The 16,271-nt window shown below is 55.5% G+C and overlaps 1 protein-coding gene across 1 annotated transcript in view; it reads left to right on the plus strand.

Annotated features, from left to right (window-relative positions):
* DPYSL5 (dihydropyrimidinase like 5) overlaps positions 1-11,082 on the plus strand; it is a 44,764-nt gene extending 33,682 nt beyond the window's left edge. Inside the window, exons 7-12 of the mRNA XM_062210163.1 lie at positions 230-386; positions 4,913-5,054; positions 7,631-7,773; positions 8,203-8,410; positions 10,513-10,681; positions 10,997-11,082. Coding sequence (XP_062066147.1) covers positions 230-386; positions 4,913-5,054; positions 7,631-7,773; positions 8,203-8,410; positions 10,513-10,681; positions 10,997-11,082 — 905 coding nt within the window. The remainder of the gene's footprint in view (positions 1-229; positions 387-4,912; positions 5,055-7,630; positions 7,774-8,202; positions 8,411-10,512; positions 10,682-10,996) is intronic.
* The last annotated feature ends 5,189 nt before the right edge of the window (positions 11,083-16,271 follow it).

A 16,271-nucleotide genomic window follows, 5' to 3' on the forward strand; every position in this document is an offset into this window, starting at 1 on the left:
TCCAAGCAGCCCTGGGTCCACAGCCTCCTGTTCCCCTTGCCAGGAGTCCGCAGGAAAACAGGGTCGTCCGGGGGCTGGACCCCAGCTGGCTTCTCAGCCGTCCGGCAGCCTGGGCAAGGCCCCTCTGTCTCCCACTTCCACCCCTACACCTGTAAAACGGGAGGCTCAGATCCATGGTCTCTCGGGCTCCGTGGCCCCCTGGTTATGGTTGGGACCCTTCTTCCTGCAGGGAAGGTCGTGCTGGCCGAGACCACCACGGCCCACGCCACGCTGACCGGCCTGCACTACTACCACCAGGACTGGGCCCACGCGGCCGCCTACGTCACGGTGCCTCCCCTGAGGCTGGACACCAACACCTCCACCTACCTCATGAGCCTGCTGGCCAAGTAAGACATCTCAGCGACGGCCGCCTGGGGGCTCAGTGGGTGTTCCGGAAGCAGATGAGACGGGGCGGGGCTCCCTGTGCCTGCAGGGTGGCATTTTCTCTCGTTACCTTCTCGGGGCCCAGCAGATGATGGCCGTGCTGTGAGGCCTCTCTGGCCACATGGTTTGGAGTGAGAGTTTCTGACTCCAAGACATACTTAAGCCTGCAACGGTAGTTTCTGAAAGCTGCCAGCACTGGTCTCAGGCTGCAGCCCAGCGGGGAGCTGTTGGGCGTGGCCTCTGGCACCGTGGAGCACACGTGCCCCTGCCTGTGTCTCCCTGTCCTGTGTGCACGGCCCCTCTGTGCGCTCCTCTTCCTTCCTCATTCCCTTTTGCTTCTGCACTTTCTTCCTTTAAAGATTTATTTATGTATTTGAGAGGCAGAGACAGAAAAGTCTTCCAATCCGCTGGTTCACTCCCCAAATGGCCACAATGGCCACAGCTATGCAGATCCGAAGCCAGGAGCCAGGAGCTTCTTCCGGGTCTCCCACAAGGGTGCAGGGACCCAAGGACTTGGGCCATCTTCTACTGCTTTCCCAGGCCACAGCAGAGAGCTGGATTGGAAGTGGAGCAGCCAGGACTCGACCCTGCCGCCCACCCATATGGGATGCTGGCGTCGCAGGTGGAGGCTTAGCCTACTACACTGCAGTGTGGGCCCCTTCTTCTGCACTTTCTCCCTCTTTCCACCCACACCCTCCCTCCAGATCTCCACTCCCCTCTTTCCAGCGCTGCTTTTCCCTAAGTTGGAGAAAGCCAGTGAATGACCATCCGACTTGGGTGGGGTTCAGCCGCGAGGTGTGGCTTCGCCCCAGTGCCTGCCTGCAGCTTCTTTCTGCCTCTAGTGACATTTCTGGGGCGTGGCCCTTGCTTTCTTGGCTTCTGGATATTAAAGTCCCACCAGCTGGAAAGCCGCTCTCCCGCCCACCTGCGGTTCAGCGGGGGCATTCTAATCCACACCCAGCTCCCAGCACTGGCAGTGCCCATGAGCAAGGACCCTGGCAAGGCAGCCAGGCCCCAGAGGAAGCACCCACGCCTCTGCCAGCCCCAGGCAGGCGCCCTCGGCTGTCACCTCCATTCTCCACACGGGAACCTGTTGAACCTGCTAGGCTTTGGGGAGAGGGTGTGGAAGCTCAGCTCCAGCAGGGGGAGATGCAGACCAACAGACCAGCATGTGGGAGCCTCCGCAGGGCAGACCCCTCTGGGCCCCATCTCCTACTTCCAGGGGGCTGAGGGCTGACACGCCCCCTTCCAGGGGAATGTGGGGAGGTGGCAGGAAGTGACCGGCCCCACGGAGAGTGGCTCTCTTGAGCTGATGGGGCACTTATTTCATCCCTGTCCTTAGATTTCAGTCATCCTGGTCTGGTAAAGGCCTGGGGGGGGGGGGGGCTTTCCACACATGAGCAGAGGACGGCAGCGAGGGGCTCCGTGTGGGGGAGGGCCGGCATGCGCCTCGGCACAGCAGCGATGGCTTTGTCCAGTCCCACAGTTTCAGTGTTGGGAGAAGCAGCAGCTCCTACAGATCTAAGTAAGTTTGGAGGGTAAAGATGGAAGGAGAAATGCAAGGTCAGCTCCTCGTCGCCGTTATTATTTTTTTATCTATTTGTGAGAGAGAGAGAGAGTGAGCGAGAGAGAGAGAGCTGCCATCTGCCCATGTGTTCCTCAAATACCCGAAACCACTAGGGCTGGGATGGACTGGGGGTGGAGGCAGGAGCCAGGAATGCAGTCCAGATCTCCTGCACTACTTGAGCCATCACCACTGCCTCCAGGGCCTGCCTTGGTGGGAAATCAAGTCCAGAGCTGTGCCCATCCGAAGCCAGGAGCCAGGAGCTTCTTCCGGGTCTCCCACAAGGGTGCAGGAGCCCAAGCACTTGGACCATCTTCTACTGCTTTCCCAGGCCACAGCAGAGAGCTGGATCAGAAGTGGAGCAGCTGAGACTCGAACCGGCACCCCTGTGGGATGCTGGCACTGCAGGTGCAGGTGGCTTTACCAGCTATGCCACAGCACTGGCCCTTTGTCCATTATTTTTAAGACAACAGAACAATTGATGGTCAAGAACTCACTATAGTAGCTCGGGCTTGTTTCCAAGGCCAAATAAGCTTTTTAAATCCCTCAGTTTGCTGCACGCACCATTTACTGAAAGAACAGAAAGATGACAAGTGCCCCCACCCATGCAGATCCAGTAGGCAGGGGAGGAGCTGTCGTGAACTGAGCAGGGTGAGTTTTTATCTAGCCTGTCTTGTCAAATGCGCTCCAATTGTTTTCCTTAAGTAAAGTCATGGTTTCGTGTGTTACAAGAAGAATTTGAATCCCTTTTGAAATCAGTGCTTGCCATAATGTGTGCTGCTTCATGGGATTTGGAGCGTAACTTTAATACTTCATTTATAGGAATGTAAGATGACTTTCATCTTGCTTTTATGTATAGCTTATTGTTGGTTGTAATTTGTATGACGCAAAATTCATGGTAGAAAATCCAGACACCAATTCCCATTCCTATAAGAAAATATGAGCTGTTTCATAATTATCTACTTTAGAAAGTGATTTCTTGGGCTATGTAGGAATAAAAAGTGCAATCTATAAAGATTTGTCCTTTACTGGAAGTTGATTTCTTAAAGGGCTCACATGTTTTCACTTGAACAGGTCCATTTTTTAAAGGGTGCACTTGACAAAGCCACTCATGATTTAAACTCTCAGGGGTTTCCTATCTCCCAGATTCAGGCAGCGTTGCAAGAACCCAGAATCCCTTCTCGGGTGAGATGAGACCTTGTTCATTTGCACCTGCATAGTGGGCGCCCACTGTGTAGGAGCCTTTTGCGTTGGGTGCTCAAATTGTGGAGTTGGGGGTGCACTCCAGGGTGCCTGACCTGCCATCTGTGACCCTTCAACAGGGACCCCTTCTGACCCAGGCCCTGCCCAGGGATCAGAGGCCCCCATGGAGAAAGCGAAACCCTGACGACTCCATTCGTCTCTGGTGGGCTCTGCCGGTGTGGAGGATGTGGTTGGAGGAGGGGGTCCCTCAGGGGTCTGTGACACAGCCTCAGCACCAGGGAGCAGTGTCTTCCACATCCCCACGAAGGGCCCCGAGCAGCCTCCGCAGCCCGGGGACTTCCTGCCCAGGGCACGGAAAGCGCCAAGTCATCATCTTACTGTGGCTTTGGCCAAGGTCCTTAGTCATCTGATGAGAGCCGTGGGCAGTGAGCCAAGCCCCCGGAAGAGATCCCTCTGGGTAGCCTGACTTCAAATGGCCCGAGAGAGTTGCCACCGTAGAGAAGGTCCCTGCTACCCGCTCCCCCTGCCGCAGTGGCCACCGTGGATGCCACGGCTACTCGAAAGGCTGTGCGTCTCCTGTGGAGTGAAATGAGACCCCCCCCAGCTGACCCTTGGGGCCCTCCCACTTCCACATGAAGCCTGCTGCAGCCAGCCCCCAACCCTGGCCTGCAAGGGCACTTCCTCCTGAGGGTGCCCTGGGCTGGACCGCACCTTCTGCTCCTCTGCCGTGAGCCCTCGCTGTCTAAACGTGGACCTGGGCCTGCCCCCTAGCTTGGCAGAGGGCCTGCTGCCGGCTGGCCCTGGATCTTGGCCACCTGTAGAGCCTCTGGGCGGCATGGCAATGCCTTTGCCACCTGCAGCCTTGCCTGGAGATGGCCTTGATAATGGTCTGAAGACCGTGGTCACGGATGGCACTGGTGACGAACCCTGCAGAGCCTGCTGGGTCTGTTAAGTCACGTTTCCCTGCCATCTTGTCCATTCCTTCTTTCCCGCTGGGACATTAGAGCCCCTCCTCCAAGGAGGCTGTGGCTCTGAGTTGTTTAGCAAAGTTTAACGCTGATCCTGGGAATGTTTTGCTGAACACCCACTCGTTGCCAGCAGGCACTGCTGGGGCTGCTGAGCTGACGAGACAGAGCTGGCGTGTGGCTCACTTTAGCCGAACCCTAAGTCCATTTGTTCTCGATGCAGTATCTTCACCTAAAAAATCGCCATCCCAGGGAGGCGCTTTGGCACAGTGGGTTAAGCTACAACCTACAACGCCAGCATCCCACATGGGTGCTTCTTCCAGTCCTGGCTGCTCCACTTTCTATCCAACTCCTTGCTAATGTGCCTGGGAAAGCAGCGGAAGATGGCCCAAGCACTTGGACCCCAGCCCCAACTGTTGCAGCCATTTGGGGAGTGAACCAGAGGATGGAAGACCTCTCTCCTCTCCCCTCTTCCCCATCTGTAACTGCCTTTCAAATGAATATAATAAATCTTTGAGGAAAAAATTGCCATCCCAAAAGCAGTCACTGGAGTCACCTCTGACGCTGGCAGTCTGTTCATATTCCCATTCTGCAGATGAGTAAACTGAGGTTCACACAGCTGAAGTGACTCATTAGAGGTCTACCAAGTGGCAGAGCTGAGATGGGAGTCGGCTGTCTCGGGTTCCCTGAGCCCAGGTGTTCCCTGTACCTGTCCCTTCCCTCTCCTACTGGTCCCTTCTTCTTTCTATCTGCCCAGTGATACTCTCAACATCGTGGCGTCGGATCACCGGCCGTTCACCACGAAGCAGAAGGCCATGGGCAAGGAGGACTTCACCAAGATCCCGCACGGAGTGAGCGGCGTGCAGGACCGCATGAGCGTCGTGTGGGAGAGAGGCGTGGTACGTCCCCGGGCCCTCCTCTCCCTAAGCCCCTCTCTGCTTCTGCTGTGAAGAAGGCCCTTAGGAGAGCAGGTTCCACCAAGGATCTTTTACCCCCAATGAGAAAGGTATTCACCCAGTTATGGGAAAATACATAAAGTGTAAGAAATCATTCCCCACGGGGCCGGCGCTGTGGGCTGTGGCGTAGTGGGTAAAGCTGCCGCCTGCAGTGCCAAGCATCCCATATGAGTCCCAGCTGCTCCATTTCTGATCCAGCTCCCTGCTAATGCGCCTGGGAAAGCAGTGGAAGCTTACCCAAGTGCTGGTGCCCCTGCACCCATGTGGGAGACCCAGAAGCAGCTCTGGGCTCCTGTCCTCAGACTGGCCCAGCTCTGGCCATTGTGACCATTTGGGGAGTGAACCAGCAGATGGAAGATCTCTCTCTGCCTTTCAAATAAATAAATAAAGCCTTTTAAAAAAAGAAAGAAAGAAGACAGTCCCCAAAACTCCATGCCTAGAAATTAAGCTATTAACATTCTGATGAATTTCTTTCTAGTTCTGGGATGCACTGTATGTTATTTTAATAACTGGGTTCAATTTTTCCCTTTTTGCCTTTAATTAACAGTATATTTTGAGTGTCTTCATATGTCAGTAAAAATTCTTTTTTAAGTATATTTATTTGCTGTCCATTTTTAAAATTATTTATCTATTTTTACTTATTTGAAAGGCAAAGAGATAAAGATAGACAAAGATCTCCCAACTGCTGGTTCGTTCCCCAAATACCTGCCACAGCCAGGGTTGGGCCAGGCTGAAGCCAGGAGTCCAGAACGCAATCTGGACCTCCCACGCAGGGGGCAGGGACCCAAGTCCTTGGGCCGTTGCCTACTGTCTTAGGGTGCCCATTAGCAGGCAGCTGGAATTGGAAGCAGAGCTGGGACTGGAACCCAAGCACTCTGATGTGGAACATGGGTGTCCCAAGTGGCGTGTTAACCACCGTGCCAAACCCACCCCACGGAGATTCTTCTCAATCCTCGTCTGATGGCTGAATCGCATTTCCTCCAAGGCAGGAAGGAAGGCACCACCCTTTATTTAATCCTCCTGGTGCTGGGAGCTTTGGGCTCTTTCATTTTCGCTCTCAGAAATGATGCTGCAGGGACCCCTCTGCTCTTGAGTCTCTCAACAGCATTTTCCAGCCACTCCCTTAGCGTGGGTTCCTGGAAGTGGATTTCTGGGCCACGATGTAAGAACATGTTTTTAAGGCTGTTGATAAATTTTGCCTAATTGCATTTCAAAAAAGATAGGGGCTGGGGCTTCATTTGAATACCACCTGTTCTGCGCGTGAGGAGTGAGTATTTTCGGTCTTGATCTATCACGGATTGGATTCCGCACACAGTACGAGCTCTAAAGTGCTGGAGACAAAGCCAGCAGCTCGGGAGGTCCCCGGTATCCTCGTGGCTTGTGGGGAACAGGGACAGGAGGGAATGCTATCCCAGAGCACGGGAAATGCTGCTTCCTCGCCTGGTTTCCAAGGTCTCAGTGACCACAGCCAACCACGGCCCAGAAATACTAAATGGAAAGTTCCACGAATGAACAACTGGGAGGGTTAAGTACCTTTTATTGCAGTACGTTGTGTGTTAGTTATTGATGCTCTCTTCCCGGACCTAATTTGTAAGTCAGGTGTGTGTGTGTGGGAAACAGCACACGGATACGGTTGTCCTCGGGACGTGTCGGGGGTGGGTTCCAGGACCCTCCTCGGGTGCCAGGATCGGTGGATGCTCAGGTCCCTTCTAGATAATGGGGGTTTGTGAACAACCCACACAGTCTTCCCTTATGCTTTAAATTCTTTCTAGATTACTTATACTACCTGGTACAATGTACACGCTACGTAGATAGTGGCTATTTTTAGAGAATAATGACAGGCAAAAGAAGTCTGTCTGTGTGCGGGGCAGACCCAGTTTTTTCCAGATATTTTTGACGCAGAACCTGCAGATAGAGGGGGCTGGCCCCATGGAGCTCAATCCCAGCCTCAGCTCCAGGCCTCCACTGGGGGTCTTGGAATGGGACCCCCACACCCGAGGGAGATGACAAGATAATCCTTTGCACATACACGGGAGCCCCTGGCTCATCCCTAACGGGCGCTGTTGCCCAGGGAAGGAGATGTGGGGGAGTGAGCTCACGGCATCGAGGCAGGCAGCTGGCACCCACAGCGTGGTCTCCTTAGCACTGCTGTTCTGAGCAAGGGAGCTGAAAGGTCACAGGTCAGGGTCACGGGTTGCAGAGTTCAGCCTAGCAGTTCACTGGCCAGCATCTGACACTGGAGTACTGGGTTTGCTTCCCGGCTCTGGCTCCTAACTCTAGCTTTCTGCCAATGCACACACTTGGAGGCAGAGGCGATGGCTCAGGTCCCTGCCACCCCCATGAGAGACCTGGATGGAGCTCCTGGTTCCCGGCTTTGGCCCCAGCCTGCCCCTCCCCTGTTGTCTAACTGTCGGTCTCTCTCAAACAAAAAGATGCTTAAAATAACAAAAGAGGACAAGGGATTTGAGGCACACCCCGGGTACCTACCTGGCTGACCTCCCACTTTTGCAATGTTTCAGGTCGGAGGAAAAATGGATGAGAACCGTTTTGTGGCCGTCACCAGTTCCAACGCAGCTAAGATTCTCAACCTGTATCCCCGCAAGGGCCGCATCATCCCAGGCGCCGACGCCGACGTGGTGGTGTGGGACCCGGAAGCCACCAAGTAAACTCTGCCGCTGGGTGCTGCACTAGAGGGCCTGGGGGTGTTAAGGGGACTTGTGTTGCCCAGCGCCCAAAGCCTACACTCCTTGCCCTTCTTGTAGCCGGGAGAAAGAGGACCCCAGCTTCTCCCACTATCCTCATGTGGGCCTGCCTTTGTGGGACCCCCGTGGCCAGAGTCTTGGCCTCCTCCTCCTCCAAGGACACAGTCCAATTGGACCAGGGCAGCCCATATATCCTCATTTGCCTCAGTTACCCTCAAAGTGCGCTGTCCCTGAATACGATCACGTTCTGAGGTTCTGGTGTTAAGATCTCAACCCGTGAATCTCGGCGGCTCACTTAGGGGAGCCCTTGGGGATCGTCCCGTCCTGTCCAGCGGTCACAGCCATTTTCTTTCTCAGAGCTTCCTCTCCCACCGTTGCCTCCCCGCCAGGACCATCTCGGCCAGCACCCAGGTGCAGGGGGGAGACTTCAACCTGTACGAGAACATGCGCTGTCACGGCGTGCCCCTGGTCACCATCAGCCGGGGCCGTGTCGTCTACGAGAACGGCGTCTTCATGTGCGCCGAGGGCACCGGCAAGTTCTGCCCGCTGAGGTCCTTCCCAGACACGGTCTACAAGAAGTTGGTTCAGAGAGAGAAGGTAAGCGGGCGGGGGGGTGGGGGGGGAGGTGCACCTGCCGGCACTGGCTCGCCCTGCCTTCCCACCCGCTCTTCTTGCCTTCCGTCTAGCACTGAGCAAGGCGTGTGCTACAGGTGGCACGTGCTGGCTTCCCTGTCCCTTCTCTGAATACCAGATAGGGCTTCCAATGACCAGGCAGACAGAGTCCCGGGTTCTTTGAGGCCCAAGATGGCAATGCGTGCCCACTGGTATGTGGCTCAGGAGCCCCCACCCCGGGGCGAGGGGGCTGCCATTGCCTGGCTCCCTCCCGCGCTCTCGAGGAAGTCAGTGGGGGCAGAGCTGGTATTTGGGAAGCCGTCTTTGTCCAAAGCCCAAGGGTAAACAGGCGTTTTAACACCAAAAGATCAAGGCCGCCAGAGTGGACATTGAGGGCCGAGTTAAGTCACTGCTCAGGATGCCAGCATCCTGCACCAAGCGCCAGTCCCAGTCCCGAATACTCGGCTTCTGATCCATCTCCCTTACTCATGTGTCTACGAGGCAGCAAACGATGGCTCAAGTACTTGAGTCCCTGCCACCCAGGTGGGAGACCCGTGGCCAAGCCCCAGCTTGTGCAGGCATTTGGGGAGGTGAACTAGCAAGTGAAAGTTCTCTCCCCCCACTCCCTCTCCCTGTTGCTCTGCCCTCCAGATCAATAAATCTTAAAAAAAAAAAAAGAAAGAAAGAAAGAAAGAAAGAAAGAAAGAAAGGAAGAAAGAAAGAAAGGAAGGAAGAAAGATCAAGGCTGCTGCTCTGCTCTCCCCATGGGAGGGCCCAGTTTCAGTCACCAAGGCCCCTTCTCTCCCAGAAGCCAACAGATGGAGACATGCCAAGCCAGACCTGCTGTGGGGAGTGGGCTTGGCCTTCCAGAAAACAATGTTAAATCCCAATGCAGATTGGTTCCCTCCAGGGGGACCGGAGGCTCCGTGCCCTGCTCCCAGAATGCACCTGGAAGGGCGGTGGCTTCACGTACAGAGGGTGCTACCGTGCGCACGCGTGGGATTCAGCAGTGTGGCCGAGGAGGCGGGGCCACGGGAAGCTCCGGCCATTGCTGGAAGGGACAGGATGGGGTGCAGCCACGCGGTTTGGCAGCTACCCACAGTTAAATATGGAGCTGCTGTATGCCGGCGGCTGTACTCGGGTGTGTCCAGGAGTGGCGGGACGTGTGTGTTCACTGAGGCCCACAGTGGAAGCCTGCCCACCCCAGGAGTGATGTGTCTGTCCTGCTGGGCAGCAGCTTCTTCCCTCCAACTTGACCTTGGGAATGTAGAAAAGCTGCCAACTCCTGGTGTGCCTTATTTTTCTTCTTAATTTTTAAGAAATTGTTTGAGAGGGAGGGGGAGAGAGAGAGAGCAATCCCCATCTGCTTGTTGGTGCCTCAAAAGCCTGCAACAGCCTAAACCAAGCCAGAGCTGGGAACCCGGTCCAGGTCTCCCATGTGGGCGGCAGGGACCCAAGTACTTGAGCCAGCATCACTGCCCCCGGGGTTTGCAGCCAGAGCCAGACCGGGGTGGACCCTAAGTACTGCAATGTGTGACACAGACGTCTTAGCCACTAGATCACAGGCTGCCCCCAGGGGCGCGTTCCTAGTCTCCACCTCAGCAGTAGGGACGTGAGGGCTGGTGACCCGCGCAGACCCAGTCGGAGCACCTGCCCGGGACTTGGCTAACGAAGCCGAGGCAGGAGGCAGTCCTGGTGCAGAAGCCACAGCCTGCCCCCATGGAGAAAGCTGCGAAGGAGGAATCATCGCTCACAGCTCTAGAAGAAAGGAGGTCTTTGAAGACCGGGCTATTCCTGCTAACATAGACACAGAGAGTTAGGCCAAAGATGGCAGCGAGAACAAGAAGCAACTTTTGGGAAAAGGCTGCCTAACCCTTGGGCTTACCCTGGGGGACTTAGCTGTCAGCGGCGGCCTATTTAGCCTCTGTCAGACCACAGGCAAAGGCTTCGTGTGACAGGTGCCCCAGAGCCACAAGAAAACTCCCCAGGCCCTGGGCTGGAGCAAGTCAGCAGTCCCCTGGGTCCCGTGGGGGCGCGGGCAGTGGGCCGGCGTCTCTCCCCTCTGCCTCTCTCCCCGTCCTCCACAGACCTTGAAGATGAAGGGAGTGGACCGCACTCCCTACCTGGGGGACGTCGCCGTTGTCGTGCATACGGGGAAAAAGGAGATGGGCACGCCGCTGGCCGACACGCCCACGCGGCCCGTCACCCGGCACGGGGGCATGCGGGACCTCCACGAGTCCAGCTTCAGCCTCTCGGGTGAGAGCCGGGCGGGCGGCTGATTGCTGGTTTCATGCTTTATCCTGTCCCCGGGTGGGACCCTGGCCCCAGCGTGTGCGGAATCCCCGAGACCCAGCATGCAGAGTGGGGGGCCACATTGGGAGGTGACCCTAGGTGGGCAGCCAGCGGAGGCCGGAGGATGCCTGCTCCCTCGGACTGTTTGGTGGCGGGACTGTGGCCGCCACTTGAAAAGGATCCGGGGGGCCGGGGCTCGCCGGGCGCAGGGGGAGGCCGCGCAGACGCCAGAGCGCGCATCCACCCCCCCCCCTCACCGCCGCACTGCCTTTCCTGCAGGTTCTCAGATCGACGACCACGTTCCAAAGCGAGCCTCGGCCCGGATCCTCGCGCCCCCTGGCGGCAGGTCAAGCGGCATTTGGTAAAGGCACTGACCGGCGCCCCCACCGCGGGGCTGCACCGCTGCCACCAGCCCGCGCACCTCCCGGCCGCAGCTGCAGGGGGCGGGAGAGGCTGGGCTGGGCGGCGCACCACCGGCGGGGGCCCCGGGACCCGGGCAGCCCTCCCCAAGCCTGAACGTGATTCACTGTGCTTCGAGCCAACCCTAACAGGCACTTTGAGCTGTTCTGCTGTGGTCCTGTCCTGCCTCGGCCCTGGCGGGCTGTTCTGGGCCCAAAAAGCCCACACTATGCACGAGCCCAGGCCCAGCCCCTCCTCTCACACCTGCCTCCACCTGCTGGCCCTGGGAAGGCCGACCTAGGTGCCCTGCCCCCTGGCTGGCGGCCAGCTGTCCGGAGCACTTTAGCAGATAGATGTGTTTTAAAAGTAAAGGCCTCCCTCCCCCACCCCGCCCCTTCCCAAGTCAGACAGACAGGTGTCAGCTTCCCCTGTTCTCCTGCCACCCCCAACCCCCCCCTCCGGCCCTGTGCGGGTGTGGTTGGGACACCCTGTGCCCTTTGCCAGTTTCTTCTGCCCCCCGCCTGCGTCCGCTGGGAGTCACGGGCCCAGAAGTGAGGCGGGCGGGGCGTGGGGCTGGTGCCAGGTGCGTGTAAATGATTTTGTTTTGCACGTTTGGTTTGCGCAGTGGTTTGGTTTGACTTGTTTGTGCATCCTGTGATAATAACGGTGCTTCGTGTCACTAGCATAGCATAGAAACAGGAGTAGCTGTGGTTCTTAGGAGACGCTGCACTCGACACCAACCAGACAGCACAGGCAGAGACAGCAAGACGGCGGGGGGCTGGCCACGCAGCCCCTCTTCTCCCCACCCGGGTGCCCAGGCTGCCAGAGGCCCCGGTCCAGGCCCCCTGCCCTCCCCTGCCCTCCTAGCCTGGGTTCCTGCATTCTGGGAGGGGCCCTGGGTGCTGGCCTTAGGGACCTTCAGGCAGCAGGGTGGCCTCTCTCATCTCTGCCCATGATCACCCCCAGCACCAACCCCTGCCGCCCCACACGTGCACAGTTTCCAGAAACTTCTCCCTGCCGCACAGAGGCCTCGCCGCTCCTCCTGTGTGATTGGCAGGAGGCCTCACGCCTGCTGAGAGAGGGGGAGTGGGAGGGGCTGGCCGGCTGCCAGGGAGGGAGACCCCAGAGCCCGGGACCTGGCAGTAGATCCTGTGAGACTGCACGGGTGCTGTGGTCCCCTGTGGTGGGCACCACACCCTTGCCAGCTTGTGCCTCGTCTCCTCCCATGTCCGAGTGGGCCCCCACTCAGTGGCCCCCCCTGCCTCCACAGCTCCACAGAGGTTCCCACGCAGACCCTGGAGGCTGGGTCGTCTGGGATGTAACCTGGCCACCTTGTCCCGGTCAGGCCTGGGCTCCCCCTTGGGGAAGTGACTTGGTGGTGCACACCGGCTTCGAGCACCCTAGGCTTGTGCGAGGCCCCTGGATGTGTTCAGGTTCACGGTCTTAACCCTGCAGATTCCGGCAGTGCTTTTCACATCTTCAGAGCACTTCCACGTCGGCATCCTCCTTTGCTCCTCCCAACAATGGAACACATATTATTCTCCCCATTTTAAAGACGAGAAAACTGAGGCCCAGAAGGACTCAAGGAGTGTCCACGGACACCCATACGACCGTGGCTGTCTACCCCAGCTGTGGGGAGGAAGCCTGGGGGGAGGTATCTTGCAGAGCCCACCTGAGCATGTCACCAACTCCCTGAGATGCATCCGCTTTGTTTTGCACAGGTAGATATAGATTTTTCTCATCCCCATTACAAAAACACTAATGCATAGTCTCTGTTTGAGCCAGAACCAGTCTGATGGCGGAGGCTCGCCGTGTGGCGTGAGCTAAGTCTGATGGCGGAGGCTCACCTTATGGTGTGAGCTGAGTCCACGTCCCTCATGCCGGGGCTCATAGGACAGGGATGGTAGCCGGAGAACAGAGGCAGGAAGGGGATTCATGGAGAGACGCAGCCCTGGGGACAGAAGGTAGGGCCTGGGAGAGCCACTGTGGATAAGGGTGGGTAAGACCGCGACGCTCTCCCCTGGCCCAGTGCCCGTCATCTTCAGCCCTTTCGGCCCTTGCTGGGTCGTGGGCCTTGGGCAGATGCCAAAGAGCCCGGCAGTGCTGGTGGCTAGCTGGGCAGCGCGTCCGTGCTTGGGCTAGGAAAGCTTTATGTTCTCTGAGTGCCTCCGCCTGAGATGTGTGAGCCGTGGTGCTGGGAGACCACGCCTGGGGTGGTCCACTGTGGGCCTTCCTCCCTTCATCCCCCACCCCCACACCCATCCTCACCTAGACCCTGCCCCTGCCCAGGAGCTTGGAGACGGACATGAGGAAGTTCAAGGAGCCAATGAGTGGTCAGCACCTCCCCCTGCCCCTGGCCCCGTGCAGAGCCCCTGCCCCGGCCGCAGCCCCGCTGGCTCCCAGTCGGAACGCGAGGGTCTCTGGTTGCACTGAATGCAGCTCTCAAACCGGTCTTCTACTTGCTGAATAAATACTGTTGTTCTTGCCTTAGCCACTCTCTAGGTTTGTGGGGTGAAGTTACCAGAAAAAAAAAATTGTGCTCCCGTGTGTGTGCGTGTGTGTGCGTGTGTGTAGTGCTAGGAGTCCACAGTAGGTCTCTGTCAAGCCAGTGCCATGGGAGGGCTTTTCCGATACGACCCAGGAGCCACAGAACCACGCAAAAACCCACACCCGCTCCGGCTGCTGCGGCGCCAGGTGCAGCCTGGGCCGGGGGCGGAGCCTCTGACAGCCCAGCACCCAGGCGACTTCCTCACTCCCCTGTAAGTGTCACGGTGCTAAGACTGTGTCAAGCCCAAGACGACACGTGGTCCTGTGCTTTGGCCACCCGTTTGAGGCAAAAACAAAACAACCCGGCCTGTTGTGTTCTGGTGCAGGTTTGTATTAAACTGTAGCTTCTTCTCACTTGGTCTCCGTGGTGTTTCTTCAAAGCAAGAGGGAGTCTGGCGGGTGGACAGGGGCCTTGCTAAGACATCTGTCACTACGCCTGTCCGGTGACAGCTCACCGGGAGGCCTGGGCGCTGGCCCTTGAGAACATTTCATTTTTTTTTTAATTTGACTATGCCAACATTTTGGTTTAAAAACATCTGTTTTCCCATTTAGAGAGAATTTGTGAATTAAAAGAGAATAGTGAGAATTTTGTTTAAAATATAATGCAGAAACAATGGGCTGGCGCTGTGGCGTAGTGAAAATACAGAAACAAAAGGAGATTATTTAGGGATCAGTTTGAGAAAAGATGGGCCAAATCTGGTACTCAGATTCAATGTCATCGCAACCAAAATTCTAGCAATATTTTTATAAAAATTCACAAGCTAATTCTAAAATGTATGCACAAATACAATAAAGGAGGCAAAATAAATACATCCATGATAAACGAAAACCGAACATTGTAAGAAACGCTAAAGGAAGTTCTTCAGGCTCAAAGCAAGTGCCCTGCACAGTCATTGAAATCTACACACACAAGAAAAAACCAAGAGCATCAGTAAAGTAACGTTGTAATTCCAAAATGCAGGACCATTTACGCTTAGCATTCTTCCCGTAGCAGACTTCAATGGCGATTGTGTAGAACTCTATGTGCGTGGACCGCTGGAGCTGTACCATGTAGAGATAGAATTCATTTGCCAAAATGGCACAAGGTGCTGGATGGGAGAGAAGTGATACTGGGCTAGGGAAGTACCCCGGATGATGGTTCAGAACCACAGAAACGAGAACCAGTAATGACGAATAAGGTTGATGCAACAAGAGCTATAGGCCAGCGCCGCTGCTCACTAGGCTAATCCTCTGCCTGCAGCGCCAGCACTCGGGTTCTAGTCCCAGTTGGGGTGCTGGATTCTGTCCCGGTTGCCCCTCTTCCAGGCCAGCTCTCTGCGGTGGCCATGGAAGGCAGTGGAGGATGGCCCAAGTGCTTGGGCCCTGCATTCGCATGGGAGACCGGGAAGAAGCACCTGGCTCCTGGCTTCAGATCGGCGTGGCGCACCGGCCACAGCACGCCAGCTGTAGCGGCCATTTGGGGGGCAAACCAACAGAAGGAAGACCTTTCTCTCTGTCTCTCTCACTGTCTAACTCTGCCTGTCAAAAAAAAAAAAAAAAAAGCTACAAGCATAGTCTGCTTTCTTCTCCCCACCTTTATGAAGCCGTAAACTCACACAAGGCATTACTATAACAATGTAGGCTTTGCTGCACTTGCACTTGTACTCTGTATAACAACTCCTTAAAGAGGAAGGGGCTAGGGAGATACAGGAATGTTTCTGTATCTCCATGGAATTTAGTATAAACCTGAAGCTGGCTCTGATAAGGTCTAGAGCAACCACTAATGAAATAATAATACAGAGTGGAAAATCATTAACGAACTCAACTGCTACATTAAAAATACACATTTAATGTAAAGTAAAGCAGTCAAAGGAGAATAGGGGAATAAAAAAGATAAGGCCCATTGAGAACAAAAAACAAAGCAAATGTAAGTTGAACTACAGGTTAAACCATCTAACCAAAAGGCAGAGATTACTAGAATGGACTTAAGAAGACCTAACTGTGGCGTAGCGGGTAGAGCTGCCGCCTTCAGTGCCAGCATCTCATATGGGCACTGGTTCAAGTCCCGGCTGCTCCACTTCCAATCCAGCTCTCTGCTATGGCCTGGGAAAGCAGTAGATGATGGCCCAAGTCCTTGGGACCCTGCACCCACGTGGGAGACCCAGCAGAGGCTCCTGGTTTCAGATCGGCCCAGCTCCAGACATTGTAGCCATCTGGGGAGTGAACCAGTGGATGGAAGATCTTGATCCGTATCCATCTCTCTCTCTCTCCCTCTCTTTCTCCCTGAACTCTGCTTTTCAAATAAATAAATAAATCCTTTTTTTAAAAAATCCAACTATATGCTATCTCTGAGACAGGTTTTAGATTAAAAAATACAGATTGAAAGTGCAACAAAATATGCTATATATTTTAAAAGACAGAAATAATACGATGTATATTCTCTAGCCACAACAGAATGACATTAATAAGGAGAGAAAAATGAGAAGTTCACATACACTAAAGCTTATGGGATAAAGCAGAGCTTAAAGGAAAACTTATAGTTATAAATGCATATGTTAAAAAAGAGCTCAAATTTATATTCTGACCTTCTAAAGACACTAGCCAAATGAGCAATTCACAGGCCTTTAGC

This window comes from Lepus europaeus, chromosome 13, assembly GCF_033115175.1.
Source record: "Lepus europaeus isolate LE1 chromosome 13, mLepTim1.pri, whole genome shotgun sequence".
NCBI lineage: Eukaryota > Metazoa > Chordata > Mammalia > Lagomorpha > Leporidae > Lepus > Lepus europaeus.